Source organism: Lissotriton vulgaris, chromosome 2_1 (genome assembly GCF_964263255.1).
Source record: "Lissotriton vulgaris chromosome 2_1, aLisVul1.2, whole genome shotgun sequence".
In the NCBI taxonomy this organism is placed as follows: Eukaryota; Metazoa; Chordata; class Amphibia; order Caudata; family Salamandridae; genus Lissotriton; species Lissotriton vulgaris.
In genome coordinates, this window is record NC_141687.1 from 845,761,006 (window position 1) to 845,781,464 (window position 20,459).

Below are 20,459 nucleotides of genomic sequence, written 5' to 3' on the forward strand. Positions count from 1 at the left end.
TTTTATGTATGGCACATAATGCATTTCTCTGTATAAACTTGCTGCATCTCTCTTTATACATTTGTGTCATCTCTTGCATCCCTTTGTTCTATGTATGGCACATAATGCAGTTCTCTGTATAAACTTGCTGCATCTCTCTTTATATATTTGTGGCATCTCTTGCATCCCTTTGTTCTATGTATGGCACATAATGCAGTTCTCTGTCTAAACTTGCTGCATCTCTCTTTATACATTTGTGTCATCTTTTGTATCCCTTTGTTCTATGTATGGCACATAATGCAGTTCTCTGTATAAACTTGCTGCATCTCTCTTTATACATTTGTGTAATCTTTTGTATCCCTTTGTTCTATGTATGGCATATATTGCAGTTCTCTGTATAAACGTACGGATGTACCATGTTACTCCGCATACTTTTACTCCGCATACCGTTACAACGCGACTTTTACAACGCATACCATTACAACGCATAGCGCTTTGGGGTGCTGGATAGTGGTAAGTATAATTTACTATTCTAACTCCAGTCCCCGTGGACCCTAGGGAAGGTGTTGGATAGTAAATTATACTTATTCCCTATCCTAGAGCGCCCCCCAGCGCAATGCGTTGTAATGGTATGCGGAGTAAAAGTCGCGTTGTAATGGTAGTGCGGAGTAAAAGATGCGTTGTAACGGGTGTATACCTAAACGTACTGCATCTCTCTTTATGTATGTGTGGCATCTCTTGCATCCCTTTGTTTTATGTATGGCACATAATGCATTTCTCTGTATAAACTTGCTGCATCTCTCTTTATACATTTGTGTCATCTCTTGCATCCCTTTGTTCTATGTATGGCACATAATGCAGTTCTCTGTATAAACTTGCTGCATCTCTCTTTACACATTTGTGTCATCTTTTGCATCCCTTTGTTCTATGTATGGCACATAATGCAGTTCTCTGTATAAACTTGCTGCATCTCTCTTTATACATTTGTGTCATCTTTTGAATCCCTTTGTTCTATGTATGGCACATATTGCAGTTCTCTGTATAAACTTGCTGCATCTCTCTTTATACATTTGTGGCATCTTTTGCATCCCTTTGTTCTATGTATGGCACATATTGCAGTTCTCTGTATAAACTTGCTGCATCTCTCTTTATACATTTGTGGCATCTTTTGCATCCCTTTGTTCTATGTATTGCACATATTGCAGTTCTCTGTATAAACTTGCTGCATCTCTCTTTATACATTTGTGGCATCTTTTGTATCCCTTTGTTCTATGTATTGCAAAAAACACAGAAACCGGTCCTTGGATGCTTGATTCCGGTCTGGGAAAGACATGGCTTGGTAGTTCGGACTGGACTGTTTCCATGGGGCACAGGGTCAGAGCTGATTTGCATATAGCCAGTGTCTAACCCAGGGTGGTGTGGAGTGCAAAATAATGATTGATTTAGGCCCAGATCCTTGTACTGGGGTTAATGTATGACATTGTTCTACATTCTGTCCATCAACTGTGTTTTTTGCAATTTTCACCCCGAGTGTGCTGGGTATACTCAGACGTGAGTCCCAGGCTCTCCACATCACTGGAGTCAAGCTATCCAGGCTGATGAAGGCTGATAGCCAGAAACCGGTCCTTGGATGCTTAATTCCGGTCTGGGAAAGACATGGCTTGGTAGTTCGGACTGGACTGTTCCCATGAGGCACAGGGTCAGAGCTGATTTGCATATAGCCAGTGTCTAACCCAGGGTGGTGTGGAGTGCAAAAAAAGATGGATTTAGGCCCAGATCCTTGTACTGGGGTGAATGTATGACATTGTTCTACATTCTGTCCATCAACTGTGTTTTTTGCAATTTGTTCTATGTATGGCACACATTACAGTTCTCTGTATCAACTTGCTACATCTCTCTTTATACGTTTGTGGCATCTCTTGCATCCCTTGTTCTGCTTATGGCACATATTACATTTATCTGTATAAACGTACTGGATCTCTCTTTATGTATGTGTGCCATCTCTTGCATCCCTTTGTTCTATGTATGGCACATATTGCCTTTCTCTGTATAAAGTTGCTGCATCTCTCTTTATATATGTGTGGCATCTCTTGCATCCTTTGGTTCTGTGTATGGCACATATTGCATTTCTCTGTATACAGTTAATGCATCTCTCTTTATATATTTGTGGCATCTCTTGCATCCCTTTGTTCTATGTATGGCACATAATGCAGTTCTCTGTATAAACTTGCTGCATCTCTCTTTATATATTCATGGCATCTCTTGCATCCCTTTGTTCTATGTATGACACATATTGCAGTTCTCTGTATAAACCTGCTGCATCTCTCTTTATGTATGTGTGGCATCTTTTGTATCCCTTTGTTCTATGTATGGCACACATTACAGTTCTCTGTATCAACTTGCTACATCTCTCTTTATACGTTTGTGGCATCTCTTGCATCCCTTGTTCTGCTTATGGCACATATTACATTTATCTGTATAAACGTACTGCATCTCTCTTTATATATTTGTGGCATCTCTTGCATCCCTTTGTTCTATGTATGGCACATAATGCATTTCTCTGTATAAACTTGCTGCATCTCTCTTTATGTGTGTGTGCCATCTAAAGTTGCTGCATCTCTCTTTATATATGCGGAGCATCTCTTGCATCCTTTTGTTCTGTGTAGGCACATATTGCATTTCTCTGTATAAAGTTGATGCATCTCTCTATATATGTGTGGCTTATCTTGCAGACGAAACACAGGGGGTCTAACAGCCAAATTGAGAGGCTACACTGTCGATACTGAGTCAACAAGATCTCAAAATATCTTCATCGCACACACATAACGTATTAATAAAAATAAAGGCTCACACTACATGCATAGAGGAGACCGATACATCATCGATTATTCGTAAATGGCTGATTAATCCACAACAAATTGTAAAGGGTTTCCATCAAATTAGACTCAATGATCAGTCCTATCATTTGGCCAAACCCATGTGCAAATGAGGCTGGTCCCCTGATCAGTGGGACACTCCGCTTCGCACCTTATTGTTGTTTCAGGATTTGGTCCACCAAATGCACAAACCGTCCATGATGACTGATCTTTTGATGGTAAAGTAAAGAAAAATAGTGCAACAAACAAGAAGTGATTTAAAATAGGATGGAATGTCCTCCTTCTAAATACTTTATTCTGCGGACCAGACACGCCTCCTAATTAAAAAATAGAACAGTGCAAGAAGAGACAGTAACAAATATCTGTCTACATAAGGGCCAACATGTTTCTGCCTAACGGGTTTTTTAATCCCATGGCATTCGTCAGGGCCTCTGCTCGTATGATAGTTGCACTCCTACTAGTGGAATATAGAAATCACCACCATCACCAAAACAAATTATAATAAAACTGGTTGGAAACGGTACAACCTGTAGCAACCATGGACATTAACCCTCCGATTCACCATGGTTACTGTGAATTCCTTTATGGTAGGGCAACAGACCTCACCTCACCTGGACACTGCTCAGGTACTAAAAGGCCCCGCACTTTCCGTTGGTGCCTCAAGCTCTCATCTGAGACTTGGGGGAGGATTAATCAGCCATTTACGAATAATCGATGATGTATCGGTCTCCTCTATGCATGTAGTGTGAGCCTTTATTTTTATTAATACGTTATGTGTGTGCGATGAAGATATTTTGAGATCTTGTTGACTCAGTATCGACAGTGTAGCCTCTCAATTTGGCTTTTAGACCCCCTGTGTTTTGTGTGTTATACATTCAGTTGTTGCTGAGGATAAAATCAGGTGTGGGTCTTTAAAATATATATCCCTAGGACCCTATTTTAATGGTTTTGTTTAATCTGGCTTATCTTGCATCCTTTTGTTCTGTGTAGGCACATATTGCATTTCTCTGTATAAACTTGCTGCATCTCCCTTTATGTGTGTGTGCCATCTAAAGTTGCTGCATCTCTCTTTATATATGTGGAGCATCTCTTGCATCCTTTTGTTCTGTGTAGGCACATATTGCATTTCTCTGTATAAAGTTGATGCATCTCTCTATATATGTGTGGCTTTTCTTGCGTCCTTTGGTTCTGTGTAGGCACATATTGCATTTCTCTGTATAAAGTTGCTGCATCTCTCTTTATATATGTGTGGCTTATCTTGCATCCTTTGGTTCTGTGTAGGCACATATTGCATTTCTCTGTATAAAGTTGCTGCATCTCTCTTTATATATGTGTGGCTTATCTTGCATCCTTTGGTTCTGTGTATGGCACATATTGCATTTCGCTGTATAAAGTTGCTGCATCTCTCTTTATATATGTGTGGCTTATCTTGCATCCTTTGGTTCTGTGTATGGTACATATTGCATTTCGCTGTATAAAGTTGCTGCATCTCTCTTTATATATGTGTGGCTTATATTGCATCCTTTAGTTCTGTGTATGGCACATATTGCATTTCTCTGTATAAAGTTGCGGCATCTCTCTTTATATATGTGTGGCTTCTCTTGCATCCCGCTGTTCTGCACCAGGCAGATGTTGCATCTCTGTATGGTACACATTTCACGTTTTTCCATGGTGCAACAGTCATAATTCATCTCCTTTTGTAGATTGCATTTTTTGCCTGATTCATGTTGCATTTTTACATGACATATTACTTAATTCAGTATAGGACACATATAGGCCTCTCTCTACAGATATGCTGCGTGTCTGTATGATATATGCTTGCAATATTCGGCCTACAAATGTTGACCTTTTTGTATAGAACACCAATGTGTCTCCTATCTGCCTGCAAAGACGTTGCATCATTTTTATACAGCACACTGCATCTTTATTGGTATAGTCCATGTTTCATCTCACTTTCTATGGGACATTCCCAGTGCTTTAAATGGGCAGGTATTGGTACTGTCCAGACTGAGCACCCCCACTTCTTTAATTTGAGCGGTAGAGTGCCTGCTCTTCTCTGCAGTAGTACATTTACATTTAATGGGAGAGAACCGGCACTTCTCAGGATCAAACAGATACTCTAAATAGTGAGTACTTGCACTTCTGTATTTCCATGTAAAGCATCGGATATACCATAATTTCTTTAAATGTTACACCTTTCTGTGCATGGTACAAGTCTACCTATCTGTAGAAGGTACACGTGTTGCGAGTGCCTAGATGCGTCATACGTCACCACCAGGCGGCGCTACGCACTTACCCAGCGGCAGGATGCCGTACAGCGCTATGAGCTGCTGGACGTCGGTGAGTGATGGCATCGGTTCGATGTCCGCCTGGCGCAGCGTGGTGCCCAAGTAGCTGAACTCGCCTGTTGGAGAAAGAAGAGGTTTCGGTGAGTGACATGACGCTCTGGGCATTCTTCAGGCCACTTGCACGTGTCAGCGGCCTGGCACCGGCCTGAACCCCCCTCTGTGACCCGGCGCAGCGCATCAGTCATTCCACGGGGGCTCCCCCTCCTAGCTGTCAGACTGTACACACAAAACTTGTCTTTACATATTTTCTACTGTTTCTTAAATTCCTGAGATAATAATCCCCTGTTTGTCATCATCCGGGTTACGCTGGGAGCAAGTGAACCGAAACAAAGCACGTCTATCTCCCGGCTTCCTAAAGCGCCTCTTGCTCTTTGTTCGGCCTCGGACCGCGTTAGAAGTTTAATATCTGCCATCTGCTACTGACTTCCTTTGTGAGGTGCTGCGTGGGGGATATGAGGGGCAGTGGGGGTCTAAGCGCAGGTGTACGCAATTGGCGCGGCGGGGAGGAAGAGGTGTTAAAGGCAAATAAACCCTCTGATGGGAGCCTGTCTTTACACTGTGGTATCACAGCAGCACCTCGTGGGCATATGTGCCTAGAAGCGGCCTGTAGATGACAGCCAATGAGAACCGCCAGGCTGGCCAGTCGCTGGCCCTACGTGCTCCCGCCAAGCTTATTTGGGTTCTTGGAGCTGTTTGCGCCAGGTTTGTCCCTTGGTTACAATTTGTGCTTTTGAAATTTTAGAGAGTAGGTACAAAATAATCTGAATAACAGCCTACCCTTTGAATGTCAACGATAAAATATAGAGGCATAGAAATATCGGGGAGAATGGGGCTTTGGGGGGGTGGCCGACCGGAGGGAGGCTTGCCCCCCCCCGGGGAGTTTTGGGGTCCCGGGAAGAGGGGAGGGGGGAAGCATTACGAGGGGACACAGGAAGGGACGTGGGTCTTGGGCTAGACAGTAGGGTTTGGGCTACTTTTGGGCTGGTAGGGATAAAACCGGCCATTTTGGGTCACTGTGCATCATTTCGTGGGACAGTGACCCAGCAGCAGGGGGGCGTAGTTTGGAGCGTTGTTGTGGTAGCGTGTTAGGGGTAGTTAGGGCCTGTGAAGGTAGCGGTTTGTGGCGGTGGTGAGCGGGGCACCGAGGTAGTGGCCGGTTGTGTCCTGGGCGGGAGATCAGGGAGATTACCTTGGAGGCGCCGGAGCTGAGGAGAGCGTGTTGCGGTCGGACGGCGGCGGAGGATATGGCGGATCCCAGGGTGCAGGAAGCGTTGCGTCTGCTTGAGGAGGCCGGCAGGACGGACCTCCTGAAGGACGGTGTGCGGGTAAGGCTGCCGCGGCGCGCTGCTGATGGCGCCACGGCGGCGGTGTTAGCGTGCGAGCCTCCGCGGTCGCGTGCTAGGAAGGGGGAGGGGGCGGGAGCCGGGGGCGGAGCGGTGCGAGGCGGCGGTTCGAAGGCGGCTGGGGCGCCGCGGAAGAGAGGAGGCGCAACGAAGGGGCGCGGTAGCCGGAAGAAGGCGCCGCTTGTCTTTGCGGTGGGGGCGGGAGGCCTGGGGGGGGTGGGGGGGGTCGGGACCATGCGCGAGGGTGAGTCGGGGGCGCGGGGGGGGACGAGGCCAGGCAGGGGTCGAGGGGGCGTGCAGGGCTCACAAGCTCCCAGGAAGGGCGCTAGGCAGGAGGGGGTGGTGGGGGAGACGGGGGGCAGCCAGTGGAAGAACGAAGAAGAGGGGGGCAAGGGGTGGGGGGGGAGACAGAGGGGGCACGAGGGGGCAATGATGGTGGGAGACAGGAGCAGGGGGTGAGAACACGGTGGGGGAGGGGGAGGCGAGGGGGCTGGGGGAGGAAAGGGGGGGTTCGCCGGTAATCGTAGAGGAGTCGGAGGAGGAGGTGGGGGACGGTGAGGATGGGGCGGGGATGTGGAGTTGGGGTCTTCGGCAGATGAGGACGTGGTGCCTCCCAGTCAGACGGTTTCGCCAGGGGGCGGGGGGAGGGGCGAAGGGCAGGGAGGGGGGGCGAGGGGAGGTGGCGAGGGGCGTAGCGGAGTGGGGGGATTCCTCGGGGGTCCGGGGGGGGCGGTGGAGGGGGTTGGGGGAGGGGGGGTACGGCGGGTCCGGGGGGGATGGGGGAGGGGGGGGTACGGCGGAGGGGACTTCGGGTGTGGGGGGACCGCGGGGGTCGCCGAGGGGGGCAGTGGGGGGGCGGGAGTGGTGGGGGCCGAGGGGGGGCGGAGATGGTTGGGGGTCAAGGGGGGGCGGGTGGGAGGGGCGGGCGAGTCAGGGGGATGGGGGTGGGGTGAAGGGGGTTGGGGGGAGGGACTTCCGGCGCGTCATGGAGGACATTCGGCGGCAGGGGGGAGAGGGGGGTGGGATGGCGGCGGTTTTGGTTTTGCCCCGGCATGCTGGACTTCCCTGTTTTTCTCTTGGCAGGAGCAGTTGGTAAGGGGCTCGGGTGAGCAGCATGCGGCTCCAACCCGCCGAGAGGATGGGCCGGCTCAGCCTAGTACGGGCGGTCGCGCTCCGACGAGGGACCATGTGCGTGCGGGCAACGGTTGGCAAGGTCAGAGGTCTCCAACGCCCCCTCCCGATGGGTCACTCCAGCCGCCGGGGGACGGGGATGGAGCAGCAATCTGGCAGGCAATTCTGACTACCAAACTGGGGACATGAGTATGGAGAGTGTGGATTTGGGGTTGTTGATGACAGCGTGTAGGGACAAAGCAGGTCTGAGCAGGATGTCAGCAGGAGCGGTCATGGGGGGTGGTGATGAGGAGATGGAGTCGGAGGAGGAAGGGGAACTGCGGGAGGTTGGGGGTAATCCGGTAATGTTGTTGACAGTGTTTTACAGGTGTGCCCCCGGCAATCGGTGCCGCGAGTGACGGCCCCCCCAGCAGACCTGGTTAGGCGGCGGGATCCGGTGAGGACGCACGCCTTGACGCCAGGTAAGACCAGTACAGGGTCGGGGTGTGGCTTGGGCAGGCCTCATGGAGGCCAGGAGGGTGGGAGTGCAGATGGCGGATGCCAGAAGTCTGTGGGGACAGATGCCGGCCGATTGGTGAAGGGCAGATACGTGGCGGATGCGGGGGTAGGTACGGAGGCGGTAGAGGGCGCGGCGTCGGGGAGTGCGGCGGCGGGGGACGCGGCGAAGGCCGGCGGGTCAGTGGCGACGGGCGCCGGGGCGAAAGAGAGTTGTGACGTGCCGGTGAAGAAGCTGCCGTACATGGGAGTGGCGAAGCCACTGGGGGCTCATTTGTCGCTGGTGACCAAAGAAAAGATATGGAAGGGGGAGTATGTGGAGATCTGGAGGTTGCTTCACAGGGAGTTGATGGCTAAAGAAGGGTCGAAAGAAGAGGAGCAGGAATTAGCTAGGCGTCCGAAAGTGCCGGTTACGATTGAGAATTGGTCGGCAGCATTCCTAATCTATGCCAGTGTGTATTGTGAGAAGTACCCGGATAGGGCGGTCGCGCTTTTCAAGTACATGGACGTGGTGCGACGGGCACAGGTGACTTACGGAGGTAATGCTTGGTCACATTACGATGAGGAGTTTCGGGCGCGCATGGCATCGGATCCGGAGGCGAAGTGGGGGGAGTTGGATGCCGACCTCTATCAACAGACGATGAGTGGGGCAAAGTTTGGCCGCACCATTTTCACGGCCAGTGGGTTGCCGATGGCGCCGCCCCCCTTTTCGGCCCGCCCCACCCGTGGAGGGGTGGGGGCGGGGGGTGCCGGTAGTAGTCAGGGTGTCGGGACCTGTTGGGATTTTAACAGGGGTTCCTGTCTCCGGCAGGCCTGCCGTTTTCGGCACGAGTGCTCCGCATGTGGGAGACGACACCCAGAGGCGCGATGCTGGGGACCTTGGGGAGGCCCAGCGCAGGCCCAACACCCGGCTCCAGGGCCCAGCAGAGGGAGGGGAGGGGGAAAGGGGGGGGCGAGTACCCTGGGAAAAGGCTCGTACACCGGTTAGGCTGGACCGGCTAGAGCCGTTGTTGGAGGCGTATCCGCGGGCGGACGATGCGGCCGTGCTGCGTCGGGGCTTCAGGGAGGGATTCCGGTTGGGGTACGAGGGGCCGCGGATTGCTCGGTGGGCGGAGAACCTGAAGTCCGTGAACGCGCACAAAGGCATCGTCCGGGAGAAGCTCTTTAAGGAGGTGAAGGAGGGGAGGATGGTAGGGCCTTTTGCAGAGGCGCCGTTGCCGGATTTGATCATTTCACCTATTGGAGTGGTCCCGAAGAAAGAGCAGGGCCAGTTCCGTCTGATTCAGCATCTCTTGTGGCCGGAGGGCGCGTCGGTGAACGACTTTATCTCGGCGGAGTTGGCGTCCGTGTCATACTCGTCGGTGGACGTCGCGAGGCGTTTGGTGACGACGGCGGGCTTGGGCGCTCTCATGGCGAAATGCGATGTGAAATCGGCTTTTCGGTTGCTGCCAGTTCACCCGGCTGATCATCAGTTGCTGGGGATTCAGGTGGATGGGCAAATTTTTGTGGACAGAGCGCTTCCTATGGGGTGTTTCGTGTCGTGTGCCTTGTTTGAACGATTCAGCTCCTTTTTGCAGTGGGCTTTTTCCTGGCGCACAGGCTCTGAGGCGATTACGCATTACCTGGACGACTTCTTCCTGGTGGGTCGGCCCGGTTCAACGGACTGCCAGCAGAGTCTGGACAGTTTTTCGGAACTGATGGGTCACCTGATGGGTCACCTGGGGGCGCCAGAGAAGACACAAGGGCCCAGCACGGTGCTGTCGTTCCTCGGGATAGAGCTCGACTCGGCGGCCATGGAAGCACGCCTGCCGGAGGAGAAGCGGTCGGTTATGGTGGAGTTGGTGAGGAGCATGTTGGCCAGGCGGAAGGTGTTGGTGCGCGAAGTACAGGTGTTGCTGGGGCATTTGAATTTCGCGTGTTGCGTTGTGCGAGCGGGGCGGACTTTCTGTCGGCGGCTGGGTTTGGCGTTGGCTGGTTTGACACGGCCGCATCATCATGTGCGGATCTCGGCGGGTGCGAAGGAGGATCTGAACATGTGGTTGGCGTTTTTGGAGCGCTTCAATGGCGTGCCCATGGCACCCCCGGAGGACTGGGAGTGGGACGTGACGATGTCGTCGGATGCGGCGGGAGTTGGAGGTTTTGGAATCTACTGGGCGGGCAGATGGTGCGCGGAGCAATGGCCGGAGCAGTGGCAGGCAGGGGGTAGGAGCATTGCATTTTTGGAGCTCTTCCCGTTGGTGGTGGCGGTGACAGTGTGGGCGCAGGAGCTGGCGCACAGGCGGGTGTTGTTCAAGGTGGACAATATGTCAGTGGTGCAGGTAGTGAACCGGCAGTCCGCGAGGGAGCCCCAGGTGCTGAAGCTGATGCGCGTTTTCGTCTTGAGGTGCTTGGAACACGATATCTTGTTCCGGGCTGAGCATGTGCCGGGAGTGGACAATGACATTGCGGATGCTTTGTCTCGTTCGCAGTGGCGGAGGTTCCATGGGCTAGCCACGGAGGCGGCGGCGGTCAAGACGGAGGTGCCGAGGGAGATGTGGTTGGTGGGAGAGCGCGGGTCGTTCAGTTGGTGAGGACGTCCCTGGCAACGTCCACATGGAAGAGTTACGAGCAGGCCTGGACGGAATTTCTGTGTTTTGGAGCGGTAAGGCAGCGGGGCAAGTGGTGTCGGGAGGAGCAGGTGGTGCGTTTCATGCTGGGGTTGATGGACAAAGGTTTGGCGAGAGTGACCATCGCGGGAAACTGGCAGGTGTGGCCTTCATGGGCAAGCTGTGGTGGGGGTATGCGCCCTCGGCGGGAGAATTGGGGGGGAGACTGCTGGAAGGTTGGTAGAGAGAGAGAGGGGCTCGAGCGCGGAAGAGGCGGCCGATTACGGAGGAAATGTTGGCGGGCCTGGTGGGCCAGTTACCGCGGGTGTACAGGGATCGTGCGGAGACGGTGCGGTTTTCCACGTTGATGTCGTGGTTGTATTTTGGAGCCTTTCGGGTGTCGGAGTTGGTGGGTTTGAAGGGTGGTACAGGGTTGACGTGGGGGGAGGTGGAGATCGGTGGTCGGGAAGTGGCGGTGCGGCTTCGGCGGTCCAAGACTGATCAGCGGGGAAAGGGTACGTGGGTGTTGTTGGGCCCGGGGGGTACGGAGGCGGTGTGCCCGGCGGAGTGGGGGAGACGGCTGGCAGAAGAAGGGAGACAGGATGGTTCGGAGTTCTTTGGCAGGAGAGGGGGGGGCCGTGTGACGGCGGCGCAGTTGTTGTGGGTCCTGCGGCACGCCCTGCGGTCTATGGGTGAGGACCCGGGAGAGTTTGGAACGCATTTGTTTCGCATCGGTGCAGCGACGGAGGCAGCGCGGAAGGGTTGGGGAAAGGAGGAGATCAAACGGCTGGGGCGGTGGAAATCAGACTGCTATAAGTCGTATGTGAGGTTGCGAGGGGTAGTGTTGGATTAGAATGGATGTTTGGGATCGCTGCTTACATATGTCTCTTTTCAGGTGCGGTGGCGGGGCCTACAGCGGCAGCGGTGTCCATATATGTCGTGGGCCATTCGTTTGTAAAAAGAGCGGAGAGGGCTGAGTGGGAGAAATGCAGGAACCTCAATCTGGAGCTGGACGAGAATTTGTTTAGGTGTCATTGGAGGGGCAAGGGGGGCATGCGTTGGCACGAGTTGGTGCCAGTTTTGAACAATGTTGTGCGGGGGGGGGTCTGCCCAGATGTTGTGGTCATTCACCTAGGAGAGAACGACTTGGTGCAGTGCAAAGGGTTGGCGCTGGTGAAACAAATGAGGAGGGACTTGCTGGAAATCAGGAAGCAGTGGGCGGGGTGCTATGTCATCTGGTCAGAGTTCATACCCAGGAGGTGTTGGAGGGGGGCGGAGAGGCCAGGGGCTATAGATAGGACTAGGAGGAAAATTAACAGAGAGATGAGGGCCTTCTGTGACAAGGAGGGGGTGGGAAGAATGGAACACCCAGAGCTGAAGTATGGGGCGGTCTACTTTTTTATGGAGGATGGTGTACATTTGTCGAGATATGGGATGGAGCTGTATATCGTGCAATTGAAGGAGGCGTTGGACCGGGAAATAGGGGTGCGCAGGTATCCAAAGGTGCAGGGGCCCTAGGGGGGGGTCGAAAGCCGTATGGGGCTTTCGAGTGGCGCTTTTCCTAGCCAAACGGGGGGGGGGGTAGGGTAGGAGGAAGGAGTTTTACTGGCTGAGGAGAGGGAGTGTACAGATGGCTGATGTTGAAACAGAGAGACAAGTGTTGGGTAATTTATAATGATGTTATGTTGTTGGCGGGGAACTGTTTAGGGGAGGGGGTGGGGGGTTTTGGCAGGTACATGTATAATTAGTTAGGCCTAGTTTTGTACGGCAAAGGCCAAGGTTGGGGTATGTTGTCAGGATGCACCTGTTTCCCAATAAAGCGGCCTTTATCACACCTACATCTGTGTCCGGTCGGTTCTTCCCCTCCCCGTCTCCCGATGGGCCCCAAAATCTGAAACCAGAACACTGAATGGTAAGCAGTATAGACTTTCTATACCTAACTCCATTAAATGTACCTTGAGGATATATGCATCTTCAAGGTACATAGATGTAGAGTTAGAAATAGTAAATCTATACTTGCTCTATCTGCACTGACCTTTCGATAGATTAGTCTTCGATATTCTTGAATTACGATATTCATATACCCGATACTCAGTAGCAGCGGTGGCTGGCAATATAAAAATATCGGGGGCACAACTCCCCTCAATGATTCTCCCACCCGGTGCAGCCCTCTCGGCGATGGTGGTGTGACATGGCATCCAGCAGCAGGAAAGGGAAGGGCCAGAGAAGACAGAGATGTATAACCAGTCTAGCATCTGAACGTTTTTAATTTTTCTCTATTTCACTACTTTGAAATTCTATTTCACCCTTCAAACACCAGAGCACCTCTTTTTTGCACGTTCCATTTGGAGCAACCTATTTTCCCCACCTCTCCTCAATTGATACAGTAAATAATCAACTGTTCACCTTATGATATAAAAATACATTCTCGGTGAAGTATACCTTAGTTGTTGCACTTCATTAATTCAAATAATTGTATTGATTACTACGATCTAATTATTGTACATGGTCAAGAAATTGTTTTTCGAACCCAGTACTGTGAATTTGATATACATCGTTTATGAAATATAGGTCTGGGACCATTGTTTTTTGTATCACGTTGAACCCAGGTCCTTGACCAGGATTGGGTAACCCCATTATTGTAATGGCCAGGATTGGTGGGAGCAGGCTAACTCCACACTCATTTTGAGTCTGGAGGCCTGTGCCAGCAATCCCCGGGCTTTTTTGTACAGCCCGGGGATTGCTGGGTGTACAGTGCGCATGTTGGGCTGGCTGTAGGTAGCCAGCAGGCCAACCTGACATGCGCACTGAAGGGACAGCAGTAATTCTGCAATAGCAGGAGTAAGCCTCGCCCCGACTCACCCTTGTGCTGTACACAGTACGAGCTGGTGGCAAATACAAATTGCATTATTATGGCATTTTACTTATAAGTGTGTGCCTGCTGCGCTCGCAGCAGCCGGGGTGACGCTCCTCCACCATTTAGGAGTAGCTGCCCCTACTCATTAATACAATCAAAATAGCCATACATCACTTTGACAGCTCTGTTCTTTAGTGCCCCCCTTTCCTGTGAGATGTGGTTCTAGAATCAAGGTACCAGAAGTAGCAGTGCGCAATGTAAATCTTTAGAGAGGAACATCCGCTCTTCGCATCACCTGCTCCCACTGGAAGCTTTGCGCAATTGAAGTAGTAAGTGAATCACCAGAGGTAACTTGTTGTTGCTTACTCACTCTACACTAGATTATCTCTTTTTGTAATCATTTTGTTGTTATCACATTGAAAGTGTTTGCTGTCACCAACCTCGATTATCAATACTCTGCAAACATGTCCTCTGCATCCCATTGACAAATCTCAAGGTGTACAAAACAGACTCTTGAATATAAGTAAGGCTTCCAGTTTTCTATTTTTACAGATAAATACAGACAGAAAACAATGTGTTTCCGGTCTGTATTTATTTTTAAAAGCGGAAAAATGCTGAAAATGTTACTTGTTGTGAGAGACTCTCCATGCTGTCTTTCATGAATGCCAGGCAACAGCTGAGAAAATAGGCAGCATGGAGAGTTAAAAAACAGGATGAGATTTCCTTAAATACAGGCATATGTGAACATATTTGTAGTATAATGCTAATATGTTCCTGTGAGTGTAGTGATTGGTTATACGTGGTTGGTGACAGGCATCCATTTATGAGTGCATGTCCAAGAGTTAACTAAACGTGGAAACAGGCCATTTTACTGTTCCATTTATTTTCAAAACACAAAATAAATATGGATAAATACCAATAAGATAACCAAAGCTAAATATGGATAAATACAAAAGAAATGTTCACAAAAATATATACCACAAAACTAGGATCCCTAAATCTAAAGGAGGTCTTTTTTAGATAAAATAGAGGTAGTTCCTCTTCTGTGTTTTCTTCTGACGAATGATCTATTTTTGGCAGAATTGTTGTATTTTGAGCCATTAGACAGAATCTGGAAAACTAAGTATTGTCTGATAGCAGCTCTATGCTGTCCTGAATGGTATCGTCCATGGACCAGGTAGGTGTCACTGCTGTAGGTGAAGTATCTCCAGAATTTCCACACCATGGAGGCCAGGATAAAGATGGGATAGGAAATGTTCTTGTATAATGTAATTTAGAAACTTCTTTCAAGGAGAAGGAGGGCTTATCGTTTAGCACTGCTGGATCAGGTAAATATGAGATAAATGGGGAATCAATCAATCAATCAATCAGGGGAATTGTAAGCGCGCTACTCACCTGTGAGGGTCTCAAGGCATTGAGGGGGCGGGGGGAGGAGTCCACAGGTCTGTTTAGCCGAAGAGCCAGATCTTGAGAGTCTTCCTGAAGGTGTTCAGGGAGGGGGCGCGTCTGATGTCTGCTGGTTGCTCGTTCCAGGTCGTGGCTGCAATGTGGGAGAAGGATCTTCCGCCTGCTCTGTGGATGGATGGGGCTTCAGCCAGTGCGAGGGTGGAAGATCAGAGGCTTCTTTTGGGTACGTGGAAGTTGATTATGTTGTTGAGGTATTTGGGTCTGTTGTTGTGTAGGCATTTGTAGGTGTGAGTGAGGATTTTGAAGGGGACTCTTTTCTCCACGGGGAGCCAGTGGGGTCTTCCTAGGTGTTAGCTGATGTGTTTGTGCCGGGGGATGCCGAGGACGAGCCTGGCGGCAGTGTTCTGTATTGTCTGGAGTTTGCGGAGTAGGCACCTCTTGATGCCGGCGTAGAGTGCTTTTCCATAGTCCAATCTGCTTGTGATGAGTGTGTGAGTGACTGTCTTCTTTGACTGAGGGGGGATCCATTTGAAGGTCTTGCAAAGGATGCAGAGGGTGTTGAAGCAGCTGGAGGTGACAGTGTTGACCTGTCAGTTCATGGTGAGTGATGAGTCGAGTACAATACCGAGGTTTTTGGCATGGTCTGTGGGGGTAGGTGGGCTTCGAAGGGCGGTCGGCCACCAAGTCTTGTCCCATGCTGAAGGGGTGGTTCCAATTACTGGTTTTTTTTTTCAATCTGCACTGAATGATCCTACACTGACAGGAGTAAAGCAACAACTGCCAGATGAGGGGTTTGCATGTTACAAATACAGCAGATTGAATACTCCATGCCATAGACCACTGTTTGAAATTCTACTGAGCAGCCACACAAGGCAAGCAGCAAAGCACTCCTCACAAGTCCATTTGGTTTAAATGGTTCTCTCAAGGTAGATTTATTCTGAGATTCCTATCTGCAAACGTCTGTGCACGTATTCAGGGAGATATATAGAACATCCAAGAGTCCACTCCAGTCTTGAGTCATTGGGAACATCACCTCCTTGGTTGCTTAGACCAAAATACAAAATGCCAGGAGACCAATCAGGAGAAAGAAAACAACTTGTGAGACCATACCAGGGAAAAACAAGGTCACTGTGTGGCGAATTCTCTGGATCATCTCTGGAGGTTTAGGGGAGCCTTTCCCTTGTGCAGTGCTGGTCGTTGTGCACATGAAGCCGCTGGCACTGTTGAGAGATCAGAGAAGACTTTTCAAAGCTGAGTAAAAATACTCATCACTTGGTTGTTGGAAGTCACTATACATAGAGAAGTTGCCTTCCAAGGAGAGTCTGATTTAATGAGCCGATCATCCAACTGACAGTTGAAATGAATGTTCTTCCTGATCGGGTGTGCTAACAAAACTGTTAGCACCCTTTGAACTATAGAATCTGAAAGATTTGCGCCAAGGTGATTAACTTGAAATTTTCCTTCCACTCGAACTTGTTTAAAAACCTCAGATTTAGAAATGGCAATGGAGCTCAACTCTTCTCAGGCATCTGGAAGTATCAAAAATAGAATCTCTTGCTGTGTTCTCTTTAAAGGGTTGATTCCTGGTACCTTCACAGAGCAGGGCTCCTCTGCTTTTATGTCAGGGTTGGGAGAACTGGAATAAGGAAGATGGAGGAAGGAAGAGTGTTTCCTGACAAACAGAAAGAAGTCCCAAAACTTCATTATCTACAAGCACACAGGTCCGAAGGATCATCCATTCAGGAAGAATGAAAACCAACCCCATCCATACATAATGGAAGACTTCCATCCACAACTGGGTTATTGTGGTCCAAGCAGGAGTCAACCTTTCCACTGGTTTTCAAACAGCTTGGTGGACGACTGTTGTTACCACATGTCTGTTGCGGTCAATGATGGGCTGGAGTCCTTCACTTAGAAAAGGCAGGGCACACATAGCCCTGAGATTTCTGTATTACTCTCAATCGCTGCTCGTGTCAGGTAGATCTCGATCCAAGAGACTTTGACTCCAGAGAAAAGGCGATCCCATCCCGTAGCCACCCTGCCGATGGAGATGAACTCTTTTCAGTTGATGTCTTTGAAAAGAAACCTCTTCAGTGGAGGAAAAGCAAATGACTCCAACAACCTCCAAAATAAAACTCTAGAAGGGGAAGAGACAATAAAGAGGACAAAAAAAAAACACCTGGACAGAAGTACTGGCGAAAGACTAGTTAGAATGGAACAGCGCAAATTAACAGCATCCCCAGAATCAGGAAGCAATTGCGACACAATATTATTGTAATACTCCTCCCTTTATCCGTTTTATACCTTTAATTAGAACTGGAAGGAAAAGCACAGCCACAGAAAGCTGATGCTGCCATGGTGGTTTGGGCAGAAAAGGAAAAACAGTATCGATGGGCCGCCATCTTGGATTGGGAGATATTAGATCATCCAAGCTGGCGCGTGCCATCTCTGGAAGCCGGCAGGAGTAAGTAGGATTCATAATACTTCCAACCACCAACCTCCCAACCGGACCCAGCAGCCTGAAATGACCCAGAGCAAGACCACCACCCTCCACTGAGTAGGTAGCACACCAATCTCAGTATCTCACACAACACAAAGAGGAGAACATGAAGAAGTGCGGAACATGAGGCGCATAGCTCCCAACAATTGTAGCCAAGTCTGTCTCAAGGGCCTAGAAGATGCTGAACTAGGCATAGGCATTTCTAAGAATTTGTTCACAAAACTGACAAACAGTTTTTGCTGCATAAGGTCATGTCAAGTAGGCAAGCCTGGACATCAACAATGAGGCCAGTAGATGTCATTCAAGCATGGCAACAATCAACAAAACGAATTCCCATGGATTGTGTGACTGTCGACAGCAATGAGGTCGTTCCTCATTAAATACATTGGAAAGTTCATTTAACATTTGATCAACCAGACTCTGGATATACTCTGAGAGACGAGGAGTCCTTAGTCCCATAATGCAAGATTGTAGCTCACCCAAAGACAGAAGGCATTAGAAGGCCTCAGAGTGAGGATTCAAGTGATCTGACAAAACATATAATTCCTGCCCTGAGGGCAGGGCTTAAAGGCGACAAGAAAAACTTCAGAAGCATTTAGAAAATGCCTGTTCCTCCCATTCCTGAGAACTTGGGGAAGCTCTTGGATAAAGTGCCGGTGACACTAGGAAAAACAAGCACTGGCCAACTACATCGGTTGTGTCTTTAATATGTGGATGCAGACGTATATTCTATCCCAATGCTTGTTTGTTTTGGTATGGTTTCATTTTTAGAAGCATACTAAAAAACATTCAGAGCTGGCTGCTGGTGCATACAAGTGCACTCAAAGGCTGTCGAATTTGATTGGTCTTTGCCATAAAACATTAAAATAAACACTTGTGTGCTCACATCATTTGCATTCAACGGTGGAAATCTTTGAATATTTTTTCTAAAGATGGCTGCCCACTGATATTGGCTTTACCAATGCAATTAATTATACACTGACTGGCAAAGCCAAAATTGGTAGATAGGGAGACGAACTGATGGACAGAGATTGAGGTGGAAAGAGAGGTTTTGCGGAGAGAGAAAGTAGAGAGAGAGAGAGTGCCTTAGAGTAAAGGAGAAGCAAGGGATGAACGAGCAAAATAGTGCAGTGACTAGCAGAAAGAGAGGATGGGTGGGTGGCAGGGAAAGCAGCGTTAAGCAGAGGGAGAAAAAATAGTCTCATGCGTTGGAATGCAAGGACTCCATGGAGGGCGGAAGCACATGTAAACAGGCAAAAGAATGAGGTGAGCGGCCTAATCGCCTCTGGGTTTATCCAGTGCTTGAAATGGAAAAATAGAAGTGCAGGTACTCTGTACCAGAGTACCTGTTTTTTCCTGAGAAGCGCTGGTACTCCCCAATTAAAAGTATTATGTTTCCTTGAGAAGTGCAGGTACTCTCCCTCTCAAAATAAAAAAGTGCCAGTACTCAGTACCGGCCCATTTAAAGCACTGGGTTTATCGGAGATGCGACTGATAATGTCTCAAGATAATGGCAGGAAGAGGAAAACGCACAAAAAGTCACTGGTTAAATTGAGGTGTCCAAAAGGGTAAACGACCTTGACCCTGCATCTGCATGTTGTTACAATGTGGTCATTACAAGGACCGCGTAGTAACAATGCATACCATTACCCTGCAAGTCGTAACAACGACTTGTGGAGGGAGGAGAAGGTGTTGGATTTAAAATCCAACACCTTCCCTACTGTCCGCACAGACTGGAGTTGGAATAGTAAATTATACTATTCCAACATCCAGCACCCCACTCCGCAAGCCGTTGTTACGACTTGCAGGGTAATGGTATGTGTTGTTACAACGCGGTTGTTATAACAACCAAGTTGTAACAACATGCAGGGTAACGGGATGCGGAGTCAAGAGGCATTTTCGTATCAAAGTCTTCTCTAAGTACACGTACAAATGTTATATACCATAGGTCTCTAAACGAAAGACAACTAAATCTGTCTGTAGATGAGACCTAAAGAGGTGTTACAAAGCAGACTGCAGGCTGAAGAAGTGTGAAGTTAGGTTTATTATAACAGCCCCACACGATGGTGGTGCGTGGGTAGGCGGAACATCAGTAGAATGACAGTTGGAGTCAACGTTGTCAGCTGGGGAAGGAATGGAATGTGGGGGAACCAATGGGAAGGGGAGAACTCTGGGGAGGTTCACGCGCAGGGGAAAGGAAGGTACCATGCGCAGGGGTGCAGGGGGGTGGCATGGGTAAGATACAACACATCTTCCTCTCTTTAGAGTTTTGGCAACAGCGCCACGGGATGCGGTGGCAAAAAGCAGGAGGGTGCATAAACAGTTGGGAGTTAGTCACACACATAATCATCTAAACGTTTAGGTCTACGGATGGTTCTTCCAAACCTTCCAGAGGCCGCGGGTAAGTGTGGTGCACATTCGGTGTCCGAATGAGAGTCACGGTCAGATCTGCCGAACCGACCACTGAATCTGTGACCATCAGACGCAACTTCAGAATCCGAATGAGGGTCATCCTGACAACTCCGATTACAAGTCGAAGTGCTGGGATCGACACCTGCAGACCGATCTGTCGATTGACCATCGTCAGAGTCAGAGTCAGGTTGGGGGTCGCGTGTGCTGTTGTTTCTAGACCTATTATTCACATCAACACTAGATCTATCGACATCTACCCACAAATCATTGCTAACGGTAACATGCTGCTGATGACCCTGGGCCTTGTCACTGGGATGATAGTTCGCCAGTCTGCTCATGTGCCAGACTTTTCCATCACTGAGTCTTGCCGCATTGTTAAACAGTTCGTCAATGTGAAGTGGGGCGGTAAATCTGCTTTCTCCTTTCTTTACTTTTTTTTCCAAACGAACTTTCACAAGGTCGCCAACCTTGAATGAATGATCTTTTGCGCTGTGTCTAGAATCATACCATTCTTTGTAGTACTTCT

The 20,459-nt window shown here is 49.5% G+C and overlaps 1 protein-coding gene across 1 annotated transcript in view; it reads right to left on the reverse strand.

Moving 5' to 3' along the window:
* DRC11 (dynein regulatory complex subunit 11) overlaps positions 1-20,459 on the reverse strand; it is a 931,905-nt gene that overhangs the window by 186,516 nt on the left and 724,930 nt on the right. Inside the window, exon 14 of the mRNA XM_086956298.1 lies at positions 5,152-5,259. Within this exon, the coding sequence (XP_086812424.1) occupies positions 5,152-5,259 (108 nt within the window). The remainder of the gene's footprint in view (positions 1-5,151; positions 5,260-20,459) is intronic.